The 26,709-nt window shown below is 43.3% G+C and overlaps 1 protein-coding gene across 1 annotated transcript in view; it reads right to left on the minus strand.

The window, feature by feature from the left end:
- tg (thyroglobulin) overlaps nt 1–24,033 on the minus strand; it is a 387,985-nt gene extending 363,952 nt beyond the window's left edge. Inside the window, exons 1-7 of the mRNA XM_078216995.1 lie at nt 23,997–24,033; nt 23,024–23,129; nt 21,830–21,927; nt 14,105–14,308; nt 12,450–12,609; nt 10,073–10,179; nt 4,200–4,343 (exon numbers count right to left, since the gene is read on the minus strand). Coding sequence (XP_078073121.1) covers nt 4,200–4,343; nt 10,073–10,179; nt 12,450–12,609; nt 14,105–14,308; nt 21,830–21,927; nt 23,024–23,129; nt 23,997–24,033 — 856 coding nt within the window. The remainder of the gene's footprint in view (nt 1–4,199; nt 4,344–10,072; nt 10,180–12,449; nt 12,610–14,104; nt 14,309–21,829; nt 21,928–23,023; nt 23,130–23,996) is intronic.
- Between the last annotated feature and the right edge of the window lie 2,676 nt (nt 24,034–26,709).

Here is a 26,709-nt window from a genome sequence, read left to right on the forward strand (position 1 = left end):
GTCCAAACTAATTTTTCCTTCGGGGAAAACTTTCCAAAATGGAGAACTCAAGCAGATGTGAAGCTGAGTGTAACAGGAGTGCTCCCTCCTACTCCATATTTAAAGCTGCAACCCAATCTTGAGTTATGCGTTGGCATTGCATGGCTCACTGACTCAATAAAAATGCCCCCAGGGTCCAACATCAAGAGCATCTTGATCTTCACTGTTCAGGTGCAGTCTTTGCTCTACAACCTCTTGAAAAATAGGCGTAAAAAGATCTTTGGACCTAACAAATCCAGTAGACTGACTTAAGTGGCACAGTGGCATAGTGGTTAGCATAGCTGCCTCAAAGCTCCAGGGACCCGAGTTCATTTCTGGCCTTGGGTAACTGTCTGTGGAGTTTTCACTTCTCCCTGTGTCTGCATGAGTTTCCTCCGGGTGCTCTGGTTTCCTCCCACAATCCAAAGAAGTGCAAGTTAGATGGATTGGCTATGCTAAATTGCCCGTTAGTGACCCAAGATGTGTCCGTTAGATGGATTGGCGATGGGAGATGTGTGGGGTTACGGGGATAGGGTGGGGGAGAGTGCTGGGGTAAGGTACTCTGGTTCAAATGGCCTTTTCTCCACTGTAGCGATTCTATGATTCTAAGCCTTCACTGTCAAACAAACTGAACAGTTTTAATACAGATATATTTACAGTAATTCTAAGTTTCGCTACCATCTTAATAATAAATAGTTTGTAACTGAAACATCTCAACAAAGAATACTGTAATATAGTCACTCCTTTTATTTCCCCTGTCATGTATGCACGCTCTTTGAACTGACTATACTCCTTCAAAGGTTTGAACAAGACAATTGGATAATGCCTTCAAAAATTGTCAAGGATCCAGTGACTTTATGCAACAGTTTGTTCAATTAAAAAGGAACTGCAAATCAAAAATATATTTGAACAAATACATACAAAATGATCCAAAAATATTGGAATTGGACATCAGTCCAACAATAACTATTGACTTGGCAACAAACCTATTAAAAAATGAGTTGGAACATTCTTCTGAATGAGGTCTTATTTCCCTTAGTGGAATATCAAATTCAAACTCACAACAAATTAAATCTTACACAAAATGTTTTGTTTTTGACACAGGTAATGAACATTTTATTTGTGAATTAAAAGATGAAAGATGTTGGTACTGAAGAATGAACACTTCCAATTTCAGCATTAAAATTTAAATTCACTGTTGGAAAAACTCAGCAGGTTTGCCAGCGTCAGTGGAGAGGGAAAACCTGCTGAGCTTTTCCAGCATTTTCTGCTTTTATTTCAAATTTCAGCACCCGTCGTAATTTACTTTTAAATTCGCTGACTGTCCCAATTAATGGGCACCGATGTGTGCTCATGGCATCTGTAAGAATTATGTTTCTTTCCCCTGTGTATTGGTCTATGAGGTAACATCTGCAGCCATGCTTTAAACATTGCCTTGTGCTGACTTAGAACTAGGAGTTATTTGCCAGAATTTTACCGCCTCGCCCGCCCGAGGCTCGTAAGATCCCGCCCGAGGTCAACGGAGAATGCCGTTCTGCGAGCCTTGCCCACCCCGATTCTCGGATGGGGAAGGCAGTAAAATTCCAGCCATAGTTTGAAGATAAGGGGTAGACCTTTTAGAACTGAGGTGAGGAGAAATTTCTTCACCCAGAGGGTAGTGAATGTGTGGAATTCACTATTACAGAATGAAGTTAAGGCCAAAGCGTTGTCTGATTTCAAGAAGAAATTAAATATTGCTTGAGGAGCTAAAGGGATCAAGGGATATGGGGGGAAGGGGGGGGGATCAGGATATTGAATTTGATGATCAGTCATGATCATAATGAATGGTGGAGTAGACTCAAAGGGCCAAATGACCTACTCTTGCTTCTAGTTTCTATGTTTCTATGAATTGCAGGTTTGGTGTAACCACAAAGGAACATGTACGATGCAGGCAAGTACTGTTCACATGACCAAACCACTAATTAGACAAGAGCTGTATATGGACAGTTCAAATTAGTGGCCTCAGGGGAGCCAGTTGGTGGGGAAAGGTGTGGGGAGTGGGGTGTTGCAAGCGTAAGAACAGTCTTCTGAAGGAGAAAAAAAAACAAAGGAAGGTAAAGAAATAGGAAACTGCACAACAAATCTGGATGTGACATGGATAGTTTATAGCTCACATTGTTATGTAAATTTCTTCCTGAACTTTACCTTTAGTGTATAGGTTTGACCTGCCTTTCTCTTAATGAAGCTGCTCTGTAACTGAACCTCACTGTCCAATCCTGTTGGAAGGGGGTCTGTCTGTACCAGAAGCACAATGTTGACATCAGTATAGGCATCGAGTGTCTACCTAAAATTGTTTGCACGTGCAAATAGGGACCTAATGCTTGTTTCAGGACCCCTTCTTGAACACTCCTCTTGTCTTCACTCCAGCTAGTAGCACCCCTTAGCCCCTCCTGAATATTTCTCCTTTCCCTCTTGATCTCCTTCCCTCCTGGTTGATCGAGTGGAGGATTAAGTGTTACTCTACTTCATGCCAGAACCATATGAGTTGATGCAACACCAATTAATGGGACAATAAATGTATTAACAATAATAAATAAATGCAATATAAAGAGCAGCAAATTAACTGGAAAAATTAACAGTTTGGACCATTGCGAGATATCCCACAAGTATTACAGAGGCCACCAACATCTTACTGGTACCATCAGTAGTATCAACTGGCGATTTCTACTGTTCTGAACTGTTCTCAATTCCCCATTCAGAGCAAGTTCCTTCTGGTACCAACTTGACATGGACTTCCTTCTGGGCAGCCTGCAATTTATTGTTAATGAGGAGCTGAAACAGGGAAATGTGAATGCGCACCAATTTTGTGGCTAAACAGAGAAAAATGGATGTTGAATTGGCATCCATCCTTGCAACCACATCATAAACAACTCTTTCATTTCCTTCTCTATGAGCAGTATGCTTTGTCTGTATAGTGTTCAAGAAACAATACTTTTCACTGTATACTAATACATGTGACAATAATAAATCAAATCAAAATGGTTTAGAGTACACAGAAATAATGGGATAGAAATGCATTCACTTATTTCCACTTCTGGCAATACTACTCAGAGTTATTGCGATTCCTGTGTCGTTAGCAATGTGGATTGCTATGTATGTAGCCCATGTGACTTTCTTCATCGATAGGTTTGTGTAGTGCCACTTGAGAATGAATTTCTGCCCCAGTATCTCTAGCCACTTATAAGGTAGAAAGAACAATTCACAACAGAGCAATATACTTACTCCTGTTGTTAGACTCGCCTTCCATCTCCAATGCAATTTGATTACAGTATACATCAACTTGCCAAATGAGGGGAGACAGCATGATGTAATGCTGATGTCACAGGATTGGTAATCCAGGGGCCCAAGCTAATACTCTGGGGACATGGGTTCAAATCCCACCACTGGTAGAATTTAAATTTGATTAATAAATGTAAGCTAGTCTCAGTAATGGAGACCGTGACGCTATCAGCAATGCTCATAACTGGTTTACTAATTGGGAACTAATAGATTCACTAATGTCTTTATCTGGTCTGGCCTACTTGTGACTCCAGATCCATAATAATGTGGTCGACTCTGAAATGACCTAGCAAACTATTCAGTACAAGCACTATTAGAGCAATTAGATAACAAATGCTGGCCACCTCACATGAAAGAAAATAATGTTGCAGGACACTTCCCTCTGCTGAATGGACATGTAGAGCAATATCATGGGAAGACTATCCTCTCCAATTCACACATTATCATCAATTGGACATATTTAAGTTAAAATTTATTTATTAGTCACAAGTAGGCTTACATTAACACTGCAATGAAGTTACTGTGAAAATCCCCTAGGTCCCATTCCTTCATTGCCAATACATCGATCCATTGAAATGCTGCATTGTGGGAGTGTCATCAGCACAAGGACTGCAGAGGTAATTTCTGCACAATAACTTGATTGCAGTGTTAATGTAAGCCTACTAGTGACACTAATAAAATAATAAAAGAAGTTCAAGGAGAAAGCCCACCATCCTCAGGGCATTTGGGATAGTCAATAAATGCAGTTGCCCACAATTTCAGAACACTTTTTATTAAAAAGACAATACCCAGGAGGAAATCAAGGATAATTAGGAGAGACTTGAGGCACTTTAACTTTCAAACTTTTCGCTATGAGCACTTACATCTAAGTCTGCCGGTGATCAGCAGATGCACAGCAAGGAATCGTCGCTGCAAAATCCGATAGATGCCAGTGTCCGTAAATGAGTACCCAAGCTGTGAGTCGGCGAAGATAGTGTCATAGATTTCATCCAATAACAACTCCAGACCTGACAAATAAAAAATAAGGAAGATAAGACCAGGCAAGCTGAGCAGCTGCAAAGCAAAATACTCACTTTAACCAAGCAGTCAGGCTCATGGAAATACAAGTCTTAGGAGTTGGGACTAAGAGAGTAAACCTAGGCTGAACTTTGTCCCACAAAGCGTAATAGAGCCTTGGAGTGAGTTACCACGGAAAGCATTGGATTATTAACATTGATTTGTGATGTTATTAACAATGTTCTGGAGAGAGGAAGGATTGAAAGGTTTGATATGGGCTTGATCTATGAAAAGGGGGGACTATGGCACAATCCTGTTTACATAAATGATGCAGTGTTACAGAGAATATACAGCACACAGCAAGCCATTCAACCTAACTCGGGTGTGATGGTGTTCATACCAGGCACAAGTCTTATTCCATTCGATCCACCTCGTCTCAGCCTTTCAGCGTATCTTTCTCCCATGTATTTGTTTAGAGAAAGGAGGAAGGAAAATAAAGATTGACTTCCATTCATGTCACTCTTTTCCTGAACGTCGGACATCTCAAAATGCTTTACAACCAATGAAGTACTTCTGAAGTGTAGTCAGTGTTGTGTGTAGGGAGAGGTGGTGGCGTAGTGGTATTGTCACTGGACTAGTAATCCAGACACTCAGGGCAATGCTCTGAGGACCCAGGTTTGAATCTTGCCACGGCAGATGGTGAAATTTGAATTCAATAATAAGCTGTAATTAAAAGTGATTCTTGTTGTGAATAAAATTGATGCGCGATTGATTCACACGGGAGACTAGGACGTACCCGGGAATAAAGGCTTTTATTCGCAACAAGAATAGAGCACACTGCTTAACAATACTATCCCAGACTCAGGGCTACTAGGAAGTAGCAGTGACCTTTATACTCCTATAAGAAGGCGGAGCCAAACGGAGTGTACCACAGAACAATGCTAACAGGTGGAACACCCCGACCCTAACCCCAACAGTAACAAGAGTAACATATGTACAAGTACCCATAGTGGTAACCATCTATGGTTCACCACACTCAGCAATGTGGTTGACTCTTAACTGTCTTCTGAAATAGCCTAGCAAGCTATTCAGTTCAAAGGCAATCAGGGATGGGCAATAAATACAGACCCAGCAAGCGATGCCCACATCCCATGAATGAATAAAAAAAACGCAGGAACTAAATTACACACGGCGAACTCTGACAAACAGCAATGTGATAATGACTAGGTAATCTATTTTTACCATGTTGATTGGAGATAAATATTGGTCAGAATACTGGGAATAATGTTCTTGCTCTTCTTTGAACTAGTACCATGGGATCGTTTACATCTACCTAAGCAGGCAGGGCCTCAGTTTCACATCTCTGTGCCGCTCCTTGGTCTAGTTGGACCAAGGAGCGGCACAGGCTTGGAGGGCCGAAGGGCCTGTTTCCTGTGCTGTACTGTTCTTTGTTCTTTGTTCACCTGAAAAACACCACGTCCAGCAGTGCTGCACTCCCTCAGTATTGCAATGTCAGCCATGATTTTTGTGCTCAGGTCCAAAGTGGGACTTGAACCCAGGACATTGTGACTCAAAGGCACCAGTGCTACTAACTGAGCCATGGGCTGACAAGAATCTAAGATATTTACCTCAACAACTTCCTGTGATAGCGAGCTCCACATTCTATTCACTCACAGAGTGCAGACATTTCTCCTCGTTTCCCTATCGAATTCATCAGTAACTATTCTGTATGTATAATGTCCAGTGTTGGATTCACCCACAAGTGGGAACATTCTCTCCCCACCTACCCTTTTCAACCCATTCATCATTGTGGAGACTTCTGTCAGGTCACTTCTATCTTCTCTTTTCTAAAGAAGAAAAGTTCCATCCTGTTCAATCTTTCCTGATAGCTGTGATCTCTCAGTTTTGAAATCTTGTAACTGTTTTCCAGTGCTTCTATGTCTTTTATGAAGCCCAGGACTGCACAGTAGACTTGTGACCTGATTGCACAGTTCTCTTAATTGCATCCTTATATGGATTAACACAACTGAACTACTTTTGAATGCTATAATCTTGGAAATGAATCCAAATGTTGTATCACTATTTCAGTTGATTTGCTGATCTGCAATATAGATTTCAATGGCTGTTCATCTGTATTCCGAGATCCGTTTGCTCTTCTACCCCATTCAGTTCACTTTCCAAGGTGTAGGTGATGTTTTTATTTTTCCAACCAAAGTGGTTATGTTAAAGATCATTGCCACTTAACTACGATGTCTGCAAATTTTCTAATGTCTTTTTGTATTATGATGCATTCTTCTTCAGTGTTAGCTATACCCCACAGAATCATGGAATCCCGACAGTGCAGAAGAGACATTCGGCCCATCGAGCCTGCACTAACTCGCTGACAGTGCATCTCTTCCCCGTCCTATCCCTGTATTCCCACACATTTCCCATGGCCAATCCACCTCACCTGCACATCTTTGGACTGTGGGAGGAAACCGGAGCACCCGGAGGAAACCCACACAAACACAGGGAGAACGTGCATACTCCATATGACAGTACCCAAAGCTGGAATCGAATCCTGGAAAATTTGGTGGACTACTTAAACATCCATTGGTCTCAATCAGGAATGTTCAGCCTCTGGGCAGGCATGACCGGAAAACCCTGTCCACTGACTATACTCAAGACAAAGATCAATGTATTTCTAAGTACCCATGACATCAAGAGATGTGGAGATACTATGGGAAAATGGCGTTGAGATAGATGATCAGCCACAATCTAGTTGAATGGTGGACCATGCTTGAGGGGTGGAATGGCCCATTCCTACTTCCTATATGGATTCTGTAGCCAACTTGTTGAATCTATAACTAATACAGCTACTCCACTGCTCCTTCCACCCATCCTTGCCTTTTCCTTTCTAAATGTGTTAACAAGTATTTAGTTGCCAATTCTATTCAATATATGGCCATTTTTCAGTCAACCCTGCAATATCTGGATCCTCCTTTCTGCAAATTGTTGCCTCCAATTCATCAATTTTGCTTTGTACATCGGAATCATTGCTGTACCAGCAGTTTAGAAGGTATTTTTTATTGACCCAAATATTCTGGTCTCCAGATCATTGAAGGCTGGACACACAACCCAAACTGCACATCAGAACTCTGTGGAAGTCCCCTCATGTTCCCTCCATGGGAATTACCCAGAGAACTTGAAATTCTGATGGGCAATTCCCCTGCTCCCTAACTCAACTAGAGTCAGAGACTTCATATAAGTCCATAAGACATAGGAGCAGAATTAGGCCACTCAGCCCATCGAGTCTGCTCCGCCATTCAATCATGGCTGATATTTTTCTCATCCCCATTTTCCTGCCTTTTCCCCATAACCCCTGATCCCCTTATTAATCAAGAACCTATCTATCTCTGTCTCAAAGACACTCAATGAGCTGGCCTCCACAGCCTTCTGCGGCAAAGAGTTCTACAGACTCACCACTCTCTGGCTGAAGAAATTCCTCCTCATCTCTGTTATAAAGGATTGTCCCTTTAGCCTGTAGTTGTGCCCTATAGGTCTGTGGTACTTACCTCATTAGTTACCCAGGAAATATTAGACAGGTTAAAATCTAGTCTAGCTCCAGGATAATTAAAAAACTGACTCCCTTATCATTCAAACTGATGCCCCCCAACTCCCCCCTTGAACTCCCCAATCCCCTAACTACACCCGCCACTTAGCCTGATCAACCCCTGTCCTGCCAACTCTCCCAACCAAACCCGACTAACCCACCTACCCACTCACTCACCCACTTATCCACCTCGCCCACCTGCCAACCTACACATTTGCCACCAATCAACCTATCATTTACCTACCTCACCAACCCTACCCACTCACTCACTTACCTCACCTACCTACCCACCCTACCACTTTGCCCATTCACTCATGCACCCACTCACCCATTCACTAATGCTCACACTGGACATTGAAACTTACCATACAACAGCTAGTGCCATAAAAAGGGGCCAAGTCCTGTCTTCCACGACCCCCACCCCAACCACTGGCATTACTGCAATAGATCTCTTTGATGGCTAATGGAGAATCCGAACTCAAAAGACCCAGCAGGAAATGCCTGGCAGGTTCAGGGCAGGGAAACGTTCGAACAGAATGGCAATTTGATGATGATTGCCACTCTGTGGAAGATCCGGACCATTATTTCTCTACTTTTAGTAATTATTTTATCTTTATGCTCTATATGATAGTACCTGATCCCTGATCATTTGTGTTATCTTTATTCCTTTTGTTGTTTACTTCCTTTTCCTGCTTCCTCTTGTTCAGTAAATTTTAGTAGCTCCCTCTCCCTCTCTTACTTACAGCTCAAGTTATCCTTTTCATTAGGAGCCCTGCACCATCCTAGCCCCCATTGCAAGAGTATTATGCTCCCATTTAACTTGGCAGTATCAACATGTGTCATTACTCAGTCCTGACTCAGGAGGTAACACTCACACCTCTGAGTAAGAAAGCCATGGGCTCCAGTACCATATTCGAGGCTAATTTAAGGGGAGGTGATGGCCTAGTGGTATTATCACGCGACTCTTAATCCAGAAACTCAGCTAATGTTCTGTGGACCAAGGTTCGAATCCTGCCACGGCAGATGGTGGAATTTAAATTCAATAAAAAATATCTGGAATTAAGAATCCACTGATGACCATAAAACCATCATGGATTGTCAGAAAAACCCATTTGGTTCATTAATGTCCTTTAGGAAAGGAAATCTGCCATCCTTACCTGGTCTGGCCTACATGTGACTCCAGAGCCACAGCAATGTGGTTGACTCTCAATTGCCCTCGGGCAACTAGGGATGGGCAATAAATTCTGGACAGCCAGCGATGCCCATGTCCCACAAATGAATTTTTAAAAATTTCCACTAGGCTGCAGCAACTTAAAGGACCAACAATGACTTGGATTTTTACAGCACCTTAATTGAGGAAAACATGCCCGAGATGGTTGAGTCAGGCATTGTTACAATTACCACTGGCCCAAATCAAGGGGAGTGGTAAGTCCTAGAAAACAGAAGATAGGGCCAATACAATTGACAAGGCACACTGATAGGAGGTGGCTGCGGCAGTAATTCTATTGGAATGCAGCACTAAGAGCACTGTGGATGTACCTACACCACATGGACTGCAGCGATTTGAGAAGCCAGTTCATCACCACCTCTTCAGGGCAACTAGGGATAGGCAATAAATGCTGGCCTTGCCAGGGATGCCCACACCCTGTGAAAGAATAAAAAATACAGCCATCTCTTGGTGCTGACCCAGAGCACCAGTTAAGCCTGGCATGACATAGTATGGTGTGTTATTCTCTCCATTCCACTGAGTGCAAGTTTTGGTTAGAAAATCAAACCTTGGTCTCTGCTTAATCAGACCAATCATCGGACATTACAGTTGACCTTCAGAACTCTGGACGAAAGAAAAGGTGAGAGGGGAAAATTTCAGCCAGAGTTTCCAGTCTTAACCACTGTCCATTAACCCAAGGTACAAAGTGTGAGAATGCGAATGTTGATTGAGATATGCTTCCTCACCACAACGACCAAACAGTCTTCACTGACTAGGCCTCCATATTAAGAAGTGTCACATGGTAACTGACAGTTACCATGACAGTGGAGCTGTCGCCCAACAGAGAATCAATGATTTGAGGTGAAAAGTGGGATAGACCTACAGGAAAAGAATATTAATACCAGGATTTAAGAGCCCTACAGTGAAGCGTGATCACTCACCTGTACCCTGAAGCTCCCGTCCCAAGTTGTCAGCACAATAACAGTAAGCAGAAGCCTCAGCAAAATTCCTCCTGAAGGCACTGAATGTGTGGAATGCACCTGGGAATCTGAGAGGGAAAGGGACAAATTCCACGTCATGAAAAATAAACTGAGAATGAAAGCGCTCTTCAAAAATTAGCACTCTTTAATTTTTGGATTAATTTCTTTCAGAGAACATCATGTGCTTGTTCTGGCAAATCAGACATAGAGCCAACAAATGAACAGGATCTTAATTTGGATCTCCTGTTTGCAATTCCTGATGAAAAACAAATGTTTTAACCAGCTCCAGTGACTATTTGTTCCAGTGCACCTCCCTCCCATTCTCTCCTTCCAAAAATATTAAATATGGCTGGACTACATTTTGTGGTCTTGGCAGCCAAAAGGATGCCTAAATAAAATGAACAGATGTAAGCCTACAGATTTGAGATTTAAATAAGTGCGGAGAGTTTTCCCTGGTGTTGTGGCAATTAATTATCCTTTAACTAGCATCGCTGAAACAGATTATCTGATTATTTACCTCATTACTGCTTCTGGGAGCTTATTACGTGCAATTTGGCTGTCATGTTTGCCATTTTACAAAGTGCAATCTCTTTTTGTCTTGTCAAGTTCTCTATTGATGGGGGAATGATTAGCACAGTTGGCTAGATTGATAAAGTGTGGTGAGGAATGACACCAGTGGGCACGGATTCATGGAGGCATGCCTCCTCCCCTTCCCCCAAGCTCATAGAGCGATGCCCGCTGAGATATATATACCCATTTGCCTGTCTAATGGCCAATGGTCCTTTATGGACTATTATTTTATCAAAGGACTAGGGAGACTCCTTAACCCACAGTGTGGTAGAGCAGCTATTTCAGAAATAATGTCTCCATGCTGCCCCGTGGGTCAATAAATCCACTGCACACTGTGGTTCTTCATTGCTAGGGCTGCGCTCAGGATCACTGGCTTGGGGAGGACAAAACATTTACAATAGCAACTTGTGTTTACATAACCTTTAACGCAATAAAACATACAAAGGCACAACACAGGAGTATCATCCAGCAAAATCTGACACTGAGCCACATAGTGAACTTTAAGGGCTGATGACCAAAACCTTGGTCAGAAGTAGGTTTTAAGAAGCGTCTAGACTGCCATCCTGTGGACGATACCGGAAATTGTGCAAATTGAACATCTGATCAGGAGAGGAGTTGATTTAACTGCAATGCCCCCACACCACCCCTCCCCCCACATTGGTCAAACGCCCCAGCTCATGTCTTGAAAACAAAACACTTTGTCAACGACACGCTAACTCTGCATGGATTATATCCTTTAGGGAAGGAAATCTGTCCTTACCCCGTCTGGCCTACACGTGACTCCAGATCCATGGCAATGTGGTTGACTGCCCTCTGAAATGGAGGGCAGTTAGGGATAATAAATGCTGGCCCAGCCAGGGATGCCCCCAAAAATTGAATAAATAAAAAAGACAGGAGGGGAGAAAATACTCAATTCAAAGTTTCAATATCTTTTATTGCAATTTTATTGGTAGAAATGCTTTATCCTTAAGGTACATATCTACACCTACTTTGCTTGTTATGGAATCTGCTCTTTGACACTGGTAGAGTTTTATAGCAATATGAAATGGGCATGAACTTCAGACAGGCTTATGGCACAGTGGAACCCACCAATGTGTAAATATACATCCTCTGCGCACATTACACCTTGTCCATGTGACTGATTCTGTGCTTGATCTATTGCTTTTGTCTTTTTGTGCTTGAAACCCAAGGTCAGCCATGATCCTATTAAATGGCGGCGCAGGCTCAATGGGCCACGTGGGCAACTCCTGCTCTGAGTCCTTTAGCGGGCTTCTAAAATTAATTATGCATCTCCCCCTGGTGGAGGGATGAATAACAGCGGCTGTAATTTTAGCTCTGCCGTGTTGTTTCCAAAATATTGTTTCTAAATTATGATGGCATAAACTTTATCAAAATAAAAAAATTATTTTTAAAAACATTTTGTCGTTCAATTTATCAGTGTTACAAGGTCACATTAAGCCTGACCAAATGCATAGGGTGGGATTCTCCGGCCGCGTTCGCCCCAAGTCCGGAAAATTCCACCCGAGGTCAATGGACCTTTACATGGTCCGTGTCCCGCCCACTATGATACCCGTGGCGGGCGGGAAAATTCCACCCATGGTCGTTTGGTGCGGTTCCCACCTTACACCCTCTGTAAACTTGAGATCATCTTGCCCATTTCTTAACTTGGGTCACGTCTCATTCACAGATCACCCCTGTGTTTTCTGAGACGCACTGGCTGCCACTCCAGCAACTTAATATCACTTAAGCTCTATTTCCTCTCTCTTACCTGTTGAAGTTATTGACTAAGTCGAAGTCCATCATATCTGTTGTGTTGACAAACCTGCACTGGACAGGCAAAAACTTTCCATCCTTAGAACATTGGGGTGGTGCCCTGGGCCCAGCACCATGGAGAACCCGCCGATCTCGAACCTCACAGCTCGCAGGACCTTTATACAGAGTAAGAAAATAAAAGTTCCATCTGCGCAATTCTGGAAAATCCGCCTCTCAATTCAGAGCCTTGGTAATGGTATTAAATCGGGGGCTATAATGTGCCCTGATTTTCTGACACTGCCTCAATGTTATAAAAATTGCTGGGATATTCAAGATTCTGCACCATGTTAGTCATTTTAGTTCAATTAAGAGGGGTGAGTACATCGTGGGTTAGCTTTACACCAAAGTTCCTTCTACTCAGATAATTAGCCAGAGTCCCTGAGGGACTGTGGGCCTCTCTTGGTTAGAGAGAGAGAGGCAACTGATTATATAAATTGAGAGGCACCACTTACATTAATGGAAAGGACAAGACGAGTGGGCCTCTGTGAACTACCTCTGCTAATACGGGAACTGTACTAGCTCTATTATCATCATTCTGCAGCATTCCCTCGCCATCTAGCCCACTGAATCCCACAAATTCAATCCATGTGGATTGCACACAAATGGAGTCAATCCCGATGGATTTTGAACCCAGGGCCTTCCAGCCAAAAGACCAAAGTGCTGACTGAATCACGTGGGCACCTGAAAATTTGATCCACACAAACTCTATTACTCATGGCACTCAGGTGCTGGTTGGGCCAGAGCTCTGCTGACTGAGCCACTTATACTAATATTAGCATTCTCATGGGCATGATTTTTCTGTGGGCTCTGAGACCCTGACATTAGGATCAAATGGGGATGCCAAGTCTGCACTTTTGGAAGCCTGACCAGGGGAACCCCTTTCTCAGAGGCAGTCACTAATTGGCTGCCCCCCAGCTTGCAGTCCAATAAGAACATAAGAACTAGGAGCAGGAGTAGGCCATCTGGCGCCTCGAGCCTGCTCCGTCATTCAATAGGATCATGGCTGATCTTTTCGTGGACTCAGCTCCACTTACCCGTCCACTCACCATGACTCTTAATTCCTTTACTGTTCAAAAATTTATCTATCCTTGCCTTAAAAACATTCAATGAGGGAGCCTCAACTGCTTCACTGGGCAGGGAATTCCACAGATTATGGGAATAGGGGTTATGGGAATAGGGGTAATGGGAATAGAGTGGGAGGGTGGGCCTGGGTAAGATGCTCTTTGGGAGAGTCTGTGCAAATTCGATGGGCCAAATGGCCTCCATCTGCACTGTAAGGTTTCTATGGATTCTCTTTAAGCATATCCCAGCAGGAGTCAACATTTTTAAGAGAGAGTGGGAAACAATTTAGAGGGAAAATGACAAACATTTATTTGAGCTCTTGACATTCATAACCAAGGATAAAGCTTTGTCAGCTCTGAAGAAGAGTCATATTGGATTCTCTAACCAAGAGAGGCCCACAGTCCCTCAGGGACTCTGGCTAATTATCTGAGTAGAAACCTTGTTTCTCTTTCCAAAGATGCTGCCAGAACTGCTCAGTTTTTTTGACACTTTCTATCTTTATTTAAAAAGCTTTGCCTCTTTGATTTGATGGTGAATACAAAGACTCACATTGCACTGGACGCTTGTCTTGGCGGGTCCCATAAATCTCCATCCCATCACTGTCGACACACCAGCACTGCCCAGGGTCAGTGTTACACTGCACAAGCTCGTATTCCCCTGTTTGTGTGCATTGTGGGATATAGGAGGTCCTGCTGCTATTTACATATCCACTCACCAGAACCTGCTGGCGATGGAGTTGACAGAAGGACAAGCCTGCAGAGGAACCAAAAATGGTTAATGGAGTAACAGGGGTAAAACCATAATATTGCACCAAATGAAAAACCATGAAAGGTAGGAGCCACGGTCATTATAGGGGAGTTACTGGAATCTAACTGAGGGGTTCAGAGATGTGCCAGAAGTATTGCCAGAGATTAGCCAGAAGATTAGCCAGAAGAGGGTGGTAGTGGAAGGGTCTTTTTCCGGCTGGAGGCCTGTGACTAGTGGTGTTCCGCAGGGCTCTGTATTGGGACCTCTGCTGTTTGTGATTTATATAAACGATCTGGAAGAAGGTGTAACTGGGGTAATCAGTAAGTTTGCGGACGACACAAAATTGGCAGGACTTGCAGATAGTGAGGAGCATTGTCAGAAGCTACAGAAGGATATAGATAGGCTGGAAATTTGGGCAAAGAAATGGCAGATGGAGTTCAATCCTGATAAATGCGAAGTGATGCATTTTGGTAGAAATAATGTAGGGAGGAGCTATACGATAAATGGCAGAACCATAAAGGGTGTAGATACGTAGAGGGACCTGGGTGTGCAAGTCCACAGATCCTTGAAGGTGACGTCACAGGTGGAGAAGGTGGTGAAGAAGGCATATGGCATGCTTGCCTTTATAGGACGGGGCATAGAGTATAAAGGTTGGGGTCTGATGTTGCAGATGTATAGAACGTTGGTTCGGCCGCATTTGGAATACTGCGTCCAGTTCTGGTCGCCACACTACCAGAAGGACGTGGAGGCTTTGGAGAGAGTACAGAGGAGGTTTACCAGGATGTTGCCTGGTATGGAGGGGCTTAGTTATGAGGAGAGATTGGGTAAACTGGGGTTGTTCTCCCTGGAAAGATGGAGGATGAGGGGAGACTTAATAGAGGTGTATAAAATTATGAAAGGCATAGATAGGGTGAACGGTGGGAAGCTTTTCCCCAGGTCGGTGGTGACGTTCATGAGGGGTCATAGGTTCAAGGTGAAGTGGGGGAGGTTTAACACAGATATCAGAAGGACATATTTTACACAGAGGGTGGTGGGGGCCTGGAATGCGCTGCCAGGCAAGGTGGTGGAGGCAGATACACTGGGAACGTTTAAGACTTATCTAGACAGCCATATGAACGGAGTGGGAATGGAGGGATACAAAAGAATGGTCTAGTTTGGACCAGGGAGCGGCACGGGCTTGGAGGGCCGAAGGGCCTGTTCCTGTGCTGTATTGTTCTTTGTTCTTTATTGTTATTTTTCTTTATTCATTCAGGGGGTGTTGGCATCACTGACTGAATCAGCATTTATTGTCCATCCCTAACTCCCCTTGAAATGAACTGGGTACGAGGCCATTTCAGAGGGCAATTCAGAGTCAACCACATTGATGTAGGTCTGGATTTACATGTTGGCCAGACCAGGTAAGGACGACAGACTTCCTTCTCTTCAGGACATTAGAGTTTTTACAACAATCAACAATGGTTTCATGGTCATCATTAGACTTTTAATTCCAGATATTTTTCTACTGAATTTGAATTTCACCATCTGCCATGATGAGATTCGAACCTAGGTCCACAGAGAATTACCCCGGGTGGCTGGATTACTAGTCCAGTGACAGTACGCTGTTACCTCCCAATGGGAGTGAGTTTCAGACAGGAATCTGACCAAGAATTTAGATGGGTTAGCTATAGAGTGGGGGTTAGCTGGGAGTGTCATACAAGGTAGACTCTAATGGAGAGGATCAGATAGCACATTGAGAAAGCTGGTCACACCACAGCTAAGATGTACACAGAAAGAATGAGTGACCACCAGCGCATCTAAGAGAAACAGGAAGGTAGTACAGAAATCCCCTGACGCACTCTCACTCTCACAAGTTTGTGACACCGTGGATGGTTCAACCGCACATGAGGGGAGGAGGAAGAGTGGAAGCGCTGTAGTGGTGGGGGATTCCATAGTTAGGGGAGCAGATGGGCATTTCTGTGGATGTGACTCCAGGATGGTATGTTGCCTCCCAGTTTATAGAGGAAGTCCTAATGAGGGTGGAAGTAGCCTGAGGCAGAGATCTGGCCAGACAGCTCTGTGATTGACTTTAAGCAGGAGGAGTACTCTACACAAAATGTGTCACTAGCTTGTGTGGATAAATGGCTGCAGTGTAGCAAGCTTTCAACTAACCCCATCAACTGGTAAAAAGACAAATGGAAATCTCATTATACACCAGTTCCTCCATGGAGCCATTTAGTTTCACTGTGCCTCATACAAACATATGAAATAGGGGCAGAAATTGGCCATTTGGCCCCTTGAGCCAAATAATATCCATGGCTGATCTCTTTGTATTTTGAGTTCTACATTCCCATCTACTCCCGATAACCTTTGATTCCCTTGTCTAACAAGAATCTATCTCCCTCTGCCTTAAAAATATTCAGTGAACCCACTTCCACTGCCTTCTGAGGCAACAAGTTCCAAAATTGCACAACCCTCTGAGAGAAAAAAAATCCTCCTTATCTCTGACCTATAAGAGTGAAATTAATTTTAAAACAGTGCTCCCTTGTTCTGGACTCACCCAAAAGAAAAACATCCTTTCCACATCCACCTTGTCAAGACCGTTCAGGATCTTACATCCATCAATCAAGTCAGCCCTCACTCCTCTAACCTCCAGTGGAAACAAGCCCAGCCTGTCCAACCTATCCTCATAAAACAATCCGCTCATTCCAGTATAGTAAACTTCCTCTGTACTGCCACTGATGCATTTACATCCTTTCTTAAATAAGGAGACCAAAACTGTACAGAATATTCGAAATGCTGCCTAACCAATGGTCTGTATAACTTGCTACAGTCCTCTGTGGTCACACCCAAGGTGCAGGAAGATAGATGGGTGGCCGCCAGATGGGGTAGGCAGTCAGTGCAGGGGTCCCCTATAGCTGTCCCCCTATCTAACAAGTACGCCGTTTTGGATACTGATGAAGGGGAAGTTCCATCAGGGGACAGCAATAGCATTGGCCAGAGTGAAGGCACCAAGGCTAGCCCTGCTGCACAGACGGGGGGTATAAAGCATAGTAAAGCAATAGTGGCAGGGAATTCTATAGTGAGGGGCACAGATAGGTGCTTCTGTGGCTGCGAAAGGGACCCCAAGATGGCAATTTGCCTCCCTGGTGCCAGGGTCCTGGATGTCTCTGAGCGGGTGCAAAGCACCCTAAAACAGGAAGGAAATCAGACAGATATCATTGTCCACATTGGTACAAATGACATAGAAAGAGTAGCGAGGCTCTGCAATGGCAATTTAGGTAGAAGATTGAAAAGCAGGACCTCTAGGGTAGCAATCTCAGGATTACTCCCCATGCCACGTGCTAGTGAGGCTAGGAACAGGGAGATAATGCAGCTGAACACGTGGCAAAAGAACTGGTACAGGAAGGAGGGTTTCAGTATTTTGGATCATTGGGATGTCTTCCAGGGAAGGTGGGGCCTGTACAAGAAGGGCAGGTTACACCTGAACTGGAGGGGCACCAATATCCTGGCTGGGAGGTTTGCTTGTGTGGTTTGGGTGGGTTTAAACTAATATGGTGGGGGGATGGGAATCAGAACAGTAGGTCAGCAAGTGTCGAGACTGGGGATGAGCGTGGTACATAAGAACATAAGAACATAAGAAATAGGAGCAGGGGTAGGCCATCTAGCCCCTCGAGCCTGCCCCGCCATTCAATAAGATCATGGCTGATCTGAAGTGGATCAGTTCCACTTACCCGCCTAATCCCTATAACCCCTATAGTGGTACCAAGGCCAGGCTAGCTAAAAGGAAGAGCAGGCTGGGGGAGGTCGAACACAGTGGGCCCGGAAGTCTAGAGTGCATCTGCTACAATGCAAGGAGTATAACAGGTAAGACAGATGAACTTAGAGCCTTGATTCTAGCGCGGAACTTGGATGTGTTTTTATAATAGCGACTTTGGTTAAAAGAGGGACAGGACTGGCAGCTAAATATTCCAGGATATAAATGTTTTAGGCGAGACAGAGGGGAAGGAAAAGAGGTGGGGGAGTTGCAATACTGGTTAGGGAACATATTACAGCTGTGCAGAGGGAGGACACCTTGGAAGAATCATGTAATGTAACACTATGGGTAGAACTCAGAAACAGGAAGGGAGCAATCACTATGATCGGTGTATTATAGGCCTCCCAACAGCCCATGGGAAGTTGAGGAATGGATATGTAAGCAGATTCTGGACAGATGTAGAAATAATGTGGTTGCTGTAGTGGGAGATTTTAATTTTCCTTATATTGACTGGAAATCCCTTAGGGCTAAGGGTCTGGATGGTGAGGAATTTGTTAAGTGTGCCCAGGAAGGCTTTTTGGAACAATATGTGGATAGTCCGACTAGAGAGGGGGCTATACTGGACCTGGTAATAGGGAATGAGCCCGGCCAGATCATCAAAGCTGCAGTGGGGGAACATGTGGTGAACAGTGACCACAATTCCGTAAGCTTTAAGATAATGATGGAAAAGGACAAGTGTTGTCCCAGGGTTAAGGTGCTGAATTGGGTGAAGGTTAACTACAACCAAACTAGGCAGGATTTGGAGGCTGTTGTTCGGGAGAGGCTGTTTGAGGGTAAATCCATATTTGGCATGTGGGAGTCTTTGAAGGAGCCTATGAAAAAGAAGGACAGGAAAGGCAGGATTCAGGGACCGTGGATGACCAGAGAAATTTTGAGTCTAGTCAAAAAGAAAAAGGATACATGCATGAGGTCTAGGCAACAAAAAGCATTGAAGCATTTGAAGAATACAGGGGAAGTAGAAAAGAGCTCAAACAGGGAGTTAGGAGGACAAGAAGGTGTCACGAAATGTCCTTGGCAGACAGGATTAAGGAGAATCCCAAGGCATTTGATACATATATTAGGAACAAGAAGGTAGCTGGAGAAAGAGTTGGTCCACTTAAGGATAAAGGAGGGAAATCATGTGTAGAACCAAAGGAAGTGGGTGAGATCCTTAATGAGTACTTTGCATCGGTATTCAGTAAGGAGAGGGATAGGTCGATGAATGGTGTCTCGGAGGGGTGTGTAAATCCTTTAGAACAAGTCATCATTACGAGGGAGGAAGTATTAGGTGAATTAAAAAGCATTAAGGTAGACAAATCCCCAGGGCCAGATGGTTTTCATCCCAGATTACTGAGGGAGACAAGAGATGAAATTGCTGGGCCTCTAACAGAAATCTTTGTTTCGTCGTTGGCCATTGGTGAGGTCCCAGAGGATTGGAGGATAGCCAATGTTGTCCTATTCTTTAAGACGGGTAGCAAGGATAACCCGGGTAATTATAGGCCAGTGAGCTTGACGTCAGTGATAGGGAAATTGTTGGAGAAGATTCTTAGGAATAGGATCTATACACATTTTGAACTGAATGGTCTTATTAGCGACAGGTGGCATGGTTTTGTATGAGGGAGGCCATGTCTCACTAATTTAATTGAGTTTTTTTAGGATGTGACAAAAATGATTGATGAGGGAAGGGCTGGGGATGTTATCGACATGGACTTTAGTAAAGCATTCAACAAGTCCCTCATGGCAGGCTGGTACAAAAGATTAAATCTCACGGGAACAGGGGTGAATTAGCTAGATGGATTCAGAACTGTCTTGGTCATAGAAGAAAGAGGGTAGCGGTGGAAGGGTGTTTTTCTGAATGGAGGTCTGTAACTAGTGGTATTCCACGGGCATCAGTGCTGGGATCTCTGCTGTTTGTAATATATATAAATGACTTGGAAGAAAACATAGCTGGTCTGATTAGCATGTTTGTGGATGATACTAAGATTGGCGGAGTTGCGGATAGTGATGAAGATTGTCAGAGAGCACAGCAGGATATAGATAGGCTGGAAAAATGGGTGGAGAAATGGCAGATGGAATTTAACGGACAAATGCAAGGTGATGCATTTTGGTAGATCCAATTCAGGTGGGAGCTATAAAATAAATGGCAGAACCATCAAGAGCATGGACACAGAGAGAGATCTGGGAGTACAGGTCCACAGATCCTTAAAAGTGGCAGCACAGGTGGAAAAGGTGGTGAAGAAAGCATACGGCATGCCTGCCTTCATCGGATGGGGCATCGAGTATAAAAGTTGTCAAATGATGTTACTGTTGTATAAAACATTGGTTAGGCCACATTTGGAATACTGTATCCAATTCTGACTACCACACTACCAGAACAACATGGAGGCTTTGGAGAAAGGACAGAAAAGATTTACCAGGATGTTGCCTTGTATGGAGGGTATTAGCTATGAGGAGAGATTGAATAAACTGGGATTGTTCTCCCTGGAAAGATGGAGGCTGAGGGGCGATCTCATAGAAGATTATAAAATTATGAGAGGAATAGATAGGGTGAGCAGTTGGAAGCTTTTTCCCAGGGCAGGAATGACAATTACAAGGGGGCACAAGTTCAAGATAAGGGGGGAAAGGTTCAGTGGAGATGTGCAGGGGGAGTTTTTTACACAGAGGGTGGTGGGGCCTGGAATGCACTGCCAAGTGAGGTGGTTGAGGCAGTTACATTAGCCACATTTAAGACTTATCTGATAGGCATATGAACAAACAGGGAATAGAGGGATATAATTGGTTGGTCTGGATAGGACAACATGATCGGCACAGACTTGGAGGGCCGAAAGGCCTGTTCCTGTGCTGTACTGTTCTTTGTTCTTTGAAGTATTACATCCTTACTTTTACATTCAATTCCTCTTGTAATAAAGGACAGCATTCCATTAGCCTTCTGGATTACATGCTGTATCTGCACACGAACTTTCCGTGACTCATGCATGAGAACACCTAGATCCCTGGGCACCTCGGAATTCTACAGCTGTTCTCTATTTAAGTCACTGGAGGACTGCGCGAGGGCATACTGATGTCACTATGTGTATATGCGGTGATGTCATTGATGGATGCACAGAGGAGTACTGGCAAGCTGGACTGAGTATCGTAATTGGTTTTCTGCACATGTGTGGACCAGTGTGCATGTGTAGATGGGTATCAGTGGCCATCTTGTGTTAGCATGAGCGACAGTGCATTAAATAATGGACTTCAGGGAGTGACTTACAGGTTGAAATCCAATTGAGAGGCTTAGGTGGTTTTTATTTAGAGTAATGGGTGCCTTGGAGTGAATTCCAGGTTGAAATTTAATTGTGTGGATCTTTTTAACGACCTCAAAATAGCCAACATTCGGAAAGGAGTCAGGAAACTGGCCAAACTCATAATTTTTGGGCCTTGTCAACTAGGCCCAAAGACTTAGGTTGTGAACAGCCTGGTTCAAGCTGATTCCAGGGAGCAGTGGGTCAATACAGGATTAAAATAGTCAAATTGTACAAGTTTTTCCAGGAAGCGTCTCCATACAGTTAAGTTTTAAAACCTCTGCTCAAGAATATGAAGATAAGCAAACAGTTAATCCCTGTCAAAATGTTCAAATATCGAGGGGTGTGGAGCACAGCTAAAAAAATTGGGGTAGTTAGAAATAAAAACAGGTTAAAAAGTTATGTCTCAAGAAGAAGCTAAGAGTGGCTATTATTGACTGGTGATTATTTTAGTTGCTCTCATATACTCACAGGCAGTTACTGAGGTGATTCCATTGAGACTTGACACCATATCACCTTTATTGTTGACACACCAGCAGGTTTGTCCATCCTTCGTGCACTGCACATTCCTGCATCAAAGGAGCACGTTATTAAACAAGGACAGACAAACATTCACATGTTGTAGCAGCCACGGAATAATGGATGTGAGCGGATTGCTTTGGCACAGAGTTTCCCTGGACCACAGCGTAGATTACAGGATGTGCTGTAGAAGTGCAGGCCCAATTTGAGGAGGATTTGTTTTCCAGATGCTTATTTAATACCCGGGAAACTTGAGGTCTCTTGAATCCAACCCATGGACATCTATGCCTGATTTCTTAGATCTTCGATCTGGGTATGTGAGTTTCTACATCGGGGGGGGGGGGGGGGGGAGATTCTCACAGTTTGGAGTAGATTTATATTCCCTCAAGTATCAAAGATTAAGGAATGATATTATCGAGTTGAATAAAGGATTTGATAGAGTACATGGAAAGAAACTATTTCAGAATAAGGGGCAGAACCATAACATTGGAGCTCGGCCATTCAGGGATTGATGTTCGGAAGCTCTTCAAGTAAGTGTCAGTGAAAATCTTCAACTCTCCTCCCCAAAAGGTTGTTATGGCTGGTTCTTCACCAAATGTGTCGAAGATTACAGAATCAGAGTTAAGATACTTTGATTTCATATGGCTTGCAAAGCAGTTACAGTTTGGCGTCAGCAGCTTCAAGTTGACACAGTGAATGGTTGCACCTAGAACAGCTTTAATGGCCCCTATATCCTCCTCTATTATTATCATTATCACAATGGGCTTATATTTTAAAAAATCAGTGATACAAATCTGATTTGTATCAGAAAAACATACAAAAGTCTGAGGTCACGTACCAATCGATTCAAAAACAACTTCTTCCCTGCTGCCATCAGACTTTTGAATGGACCTACTTTGCATCAAGTTGATCTTTCTCTACTGTGAGTGTGACATTGCATTCTGCACTCACTCCCTTCCTTCGCTAAGAACAGTATGCTTTGTCTGTATAGCGCGCAAGAAAGAATACTTTTCACTGTATACTAATGCATGTGACAATAATAAATCAAATAAATCAAACCCAGCATGCAAATCCCCTTGCCGGATCTGTCCCTATACCGGTTCATATGTTTGAAAGAAACCCGGGAAGCTGGATGGGTTTTCCTACCTGTATCTGCCATCCTGGGTACACTGGGGAATGTATGTGTTGATTTTCTGGGAGGCTCCTCTCTTCAATTCACATGCGGTCAGATGCTGGGACTCCTGCTGGTATTCTATAATTCAGCACATTAAAGAATCAACTCAAAAACAAAAGAGAACCTTCTCGAAACATATTGGTTTATATTGAGATAAACCTGGCAATAAATGCCTACATTCGCTGCGCCACACATTATACAGAATAAATTTGAAATATGGTACCTATTTATATATTTTTTAACAAATTTATTCATGGGATGAGACTGTCACTGGCAAGGCCACAATGTATTGCCCATCCTTGTTTGCTCTCAGAAGGTTTAAGCGGGCCTTTCCCTCAAATTACTGGGAGAGTTTTGTTACAACTGAGTGACTTGCTCGGCCACATCAGAGAAGAGTCAGCCACATTGGTGAAGCACTCGGAGTATTATTTTGGTCGGATGAGGTAAGGGTATTCAGATTCCTTCCCAAAAACATATTCATGCACTGGTTGGGTTATTTTTGCAAAAACTAAAAGTTTCATGCTCACTTTTATTATTATCTAAACTGACTTCAAATTTACCCACTGCCACATGACAGAATTTGAACCTACATTCTCTGAATTACCAGTCTACACTATCTTTTCATTTATTAGTGTCACAAGTAGGCTTGCATTAAAACTACGATGAAGTTACTGTGAAAACCCCCTAGTCGCCACAGTCTGGTGCCTGTTTGGGTGAGGAAAAATTTAGCATGGCCAATGCACCTAACCAGCACGTCTTTCGGACTGTGGGAGCAAACTGGAGCACCCGGGGAAAACCCATGCAGTCACGGGGAGAACGTGCAGACCCTGCACAGACAGTGACCCAAGCTGGCAATTAAATTTGTGTCCCTCGTGCTGTGAGACAGCAGTGCTAACCACTGTGTCACCGTGCCACCAACTGTGCCCATTCTTAATATAAAAATACTTTCACGGATATACCTCAAATTAAATCTTTGGAACATTATTGTTAGCACTGGTTCAAAAGGCTCAAATAGTAATTCAGAATGTGGATCTTTCATCATTTATTATTTAATCTGATGAAATTCTTTCGACCTGACAGCAACTCGAACATTCATTTATCAAGAGCTCGTCTAGTGTGTATAAGGATGTCCCAGAGCAACCAGCTCAAAAGAAGAGACACAATAATCATTAGCAGGAGGAAACTGGCGGGAGCTTGCATGGTAAATTGAAGGGATGATTGAAGAGGAGGGTTTTCAAAGCACGGCGGGATGTGAAGGAGAACTTGGTGTGGAAATCTCAGAGGAAAAAGCTGGAGTGAGATGGAATGAGAAAAATGAGAAACGTGAAAGAAGTGGAGAAAAGAGATAATCTGAGTTAAAAGAGAGGAGAGTAAATGCAGGTGAAGCTTTCTTTAAATAAAGATTTGCATGTGTATAAATAGCACCTATCATAACCTACAGGATGTCCCAAAGTGCTTTACAGCCAGTGAAGGACTTATGAAGTGTAGTCACTGTTGTAATGTAGGAAACATGGCAACCAATTTCCACACAGCAAACTCCCACAAACAGCAGTGTGGCAATGACCAGATATTTCTTTTTCGCAATGTGAAATGCAGAATGAGTATTAGCACGGACACCAGGGATAACTCCCCTGTTCTTTTTCAAAATTAAATTTTTTACCTTTACCTGGCAGGACGGACAGCGTCCAGACACAAAGGCCTGTACCTCCGAAAGTGCAGCACTCCCTCAAAAAAGAACTGGGGGTGGTGGTCAGCTTAGATTTTAGATCTTTACGCACAAGTCCTGCAGTAGGATTTGAACCCAAAACAACCTTCACCATTCAGCCAGAAGAGTGATACCAACTGAGCTATGGCTGACACCTTAAGGTTGAACGAACAGAGCCATGGAGAGAATTGAAATTAGGGTGAGCATTTTGAGGATGGGAGCAGTAGGAATGTAGAACTTAAAATTTGTGAGGATGGGCCCGGCAGCTATTTGAATGAACGTCAATATGGGGGCGGGGTGGGGGGGGGGGGAGGGGGCAGCAAAGAAGTTATTAGAAGAGACAAGTCTTAAGGAGTTGAAAGAAGAAACTAGGCTTTTGACGCAGAATGGGAAGTTTTGCAGAAGTGAAAGAAAGTAAACTTCGATAACAGAGAAAATGTAGTGTAGGAATCTGTGCTTTGGATCAAGCAGTGCACCATTGATTCCATATCTTTTGATTCAGTTTGAGATAACAGTGGGAATGTTAATAACATTATCAAGGACAAAGATTTGGAAGAACTGAGAGTATAAGAAAAAGAAGAATTTAACGTAGTCATCACTTAGTACATAAACAGAAAATGTTGGAAACACTCAGCAAGTCAGACAGATATGTGGAGACAGATTTAATTTTTCAGATCAATGACCTCTTATCAGAACCTTTCACTGACCAATGTAGCTAAACAAATGGTCCTTGTGAAATCTCTGGCTTGCTAATAAGTGCTCCAGTACAGGTTTCCCAAGTAATCACATGCTGTTAGCAAACACCAGATTTCTGTTTCATAAGTTCCTTCTCCTGACTAATGGTCCCTTTAGAAAAGCCCCTCCCATCAATGTGGCTTTTCCCTTTTGTGCAGCCGCCACTTCCGGCCTTTCTGAATAAGATTTGCAATTTGGCGCTGAGTTAAGGCAGATTTTGGGCTGTAAAATTACATTTAGTTGAGATTGGGTATGGACTGCCCAAGCCCATCTCTCATGAAAGTCTTAGAGTGACCATGAGATGTTTTAATAGCCATAAGTGGATTCAGATATAGTTCTGAATGACCAAAAGAACACTCACAGTGTCACTCACAGCCCTAATGCCATTGCTCATTTTCGACTGTTAACTTACCCACCAAGTGGCTATTCTTCAAGTCTGTGAGTGTTACCAGTCTCTTACATGTAAAGTCTTCACAGTTGAGTCTGATTTTGTCCTAACCGACACGTGAGCATTGTCCAAAGGGACTCACTGAATAATGGACAGGAGTCAGATCTCTGATTAACCTTTCCTTCTCTTAGTTCAGGGGTATGAAGACCAACTGTAGTATTGCAAGATAAGTTAAATCTGCATAGACCAGGATCAAATTTTGGAACCTTCCTGGCCTATATGGCTACAGACCACTCATGGAAGTTAAATTAACAAGTGAGTAATCGGGGGACCTATCCTCAGTGATTACAAACAGAAAACTCCCACTATTTCTCCTCCATGTCAGAAAGTATTTAGTGCTGCCTTACCAGAAATCACAGCTGCTGCAATGCAAATGGAATGGAGGACAACTATGACCGTTCCTCTCTGTCCCATTGCTTCTCCTGCTTGTCCTGTGAAGCAGGCACAAAACTTAGCTAGCTCTCTTCCCTTATATAAAATCATTAGGTTAGTCAAGCCAAACATAGTTAGAAACCAGTGAAGTGCATCCAGCATCTCAGAAGGAAGCACAAGAGTTGTCTGACGTAGGTTCTGTGGCTTGAAACTAAACAATTCTTAAGTGGATTGTGTAGAGTCTCCAAAATGCTCACTAATCAAAAAAAGCCTTCCCACTTCAAATTCCATTTTGAGAATCTTAAGTTCTTAACCACTTTGTCATGGTCCAAATTCACTGCAGTTGTTTATTCTGTCTGGATTTTATGCAGGAGGTGGTTTATTGGAGTCCAGAGGTC

The sequence above is a fragment of the Mustelus asterias genome, chromosome 7 (assembly GCF_964213995.1).
Source record: "Mustelus asterias chromosome 7, sMusAst1.hap1.1, whole genome shotgun sequence".
Lineage (NCBI taxonomy): Eukaryota > Metazoa > Chordata > Chondrichthyes > Carcharhiniformes > Triakidae > Mustelus > Mustelus asterias.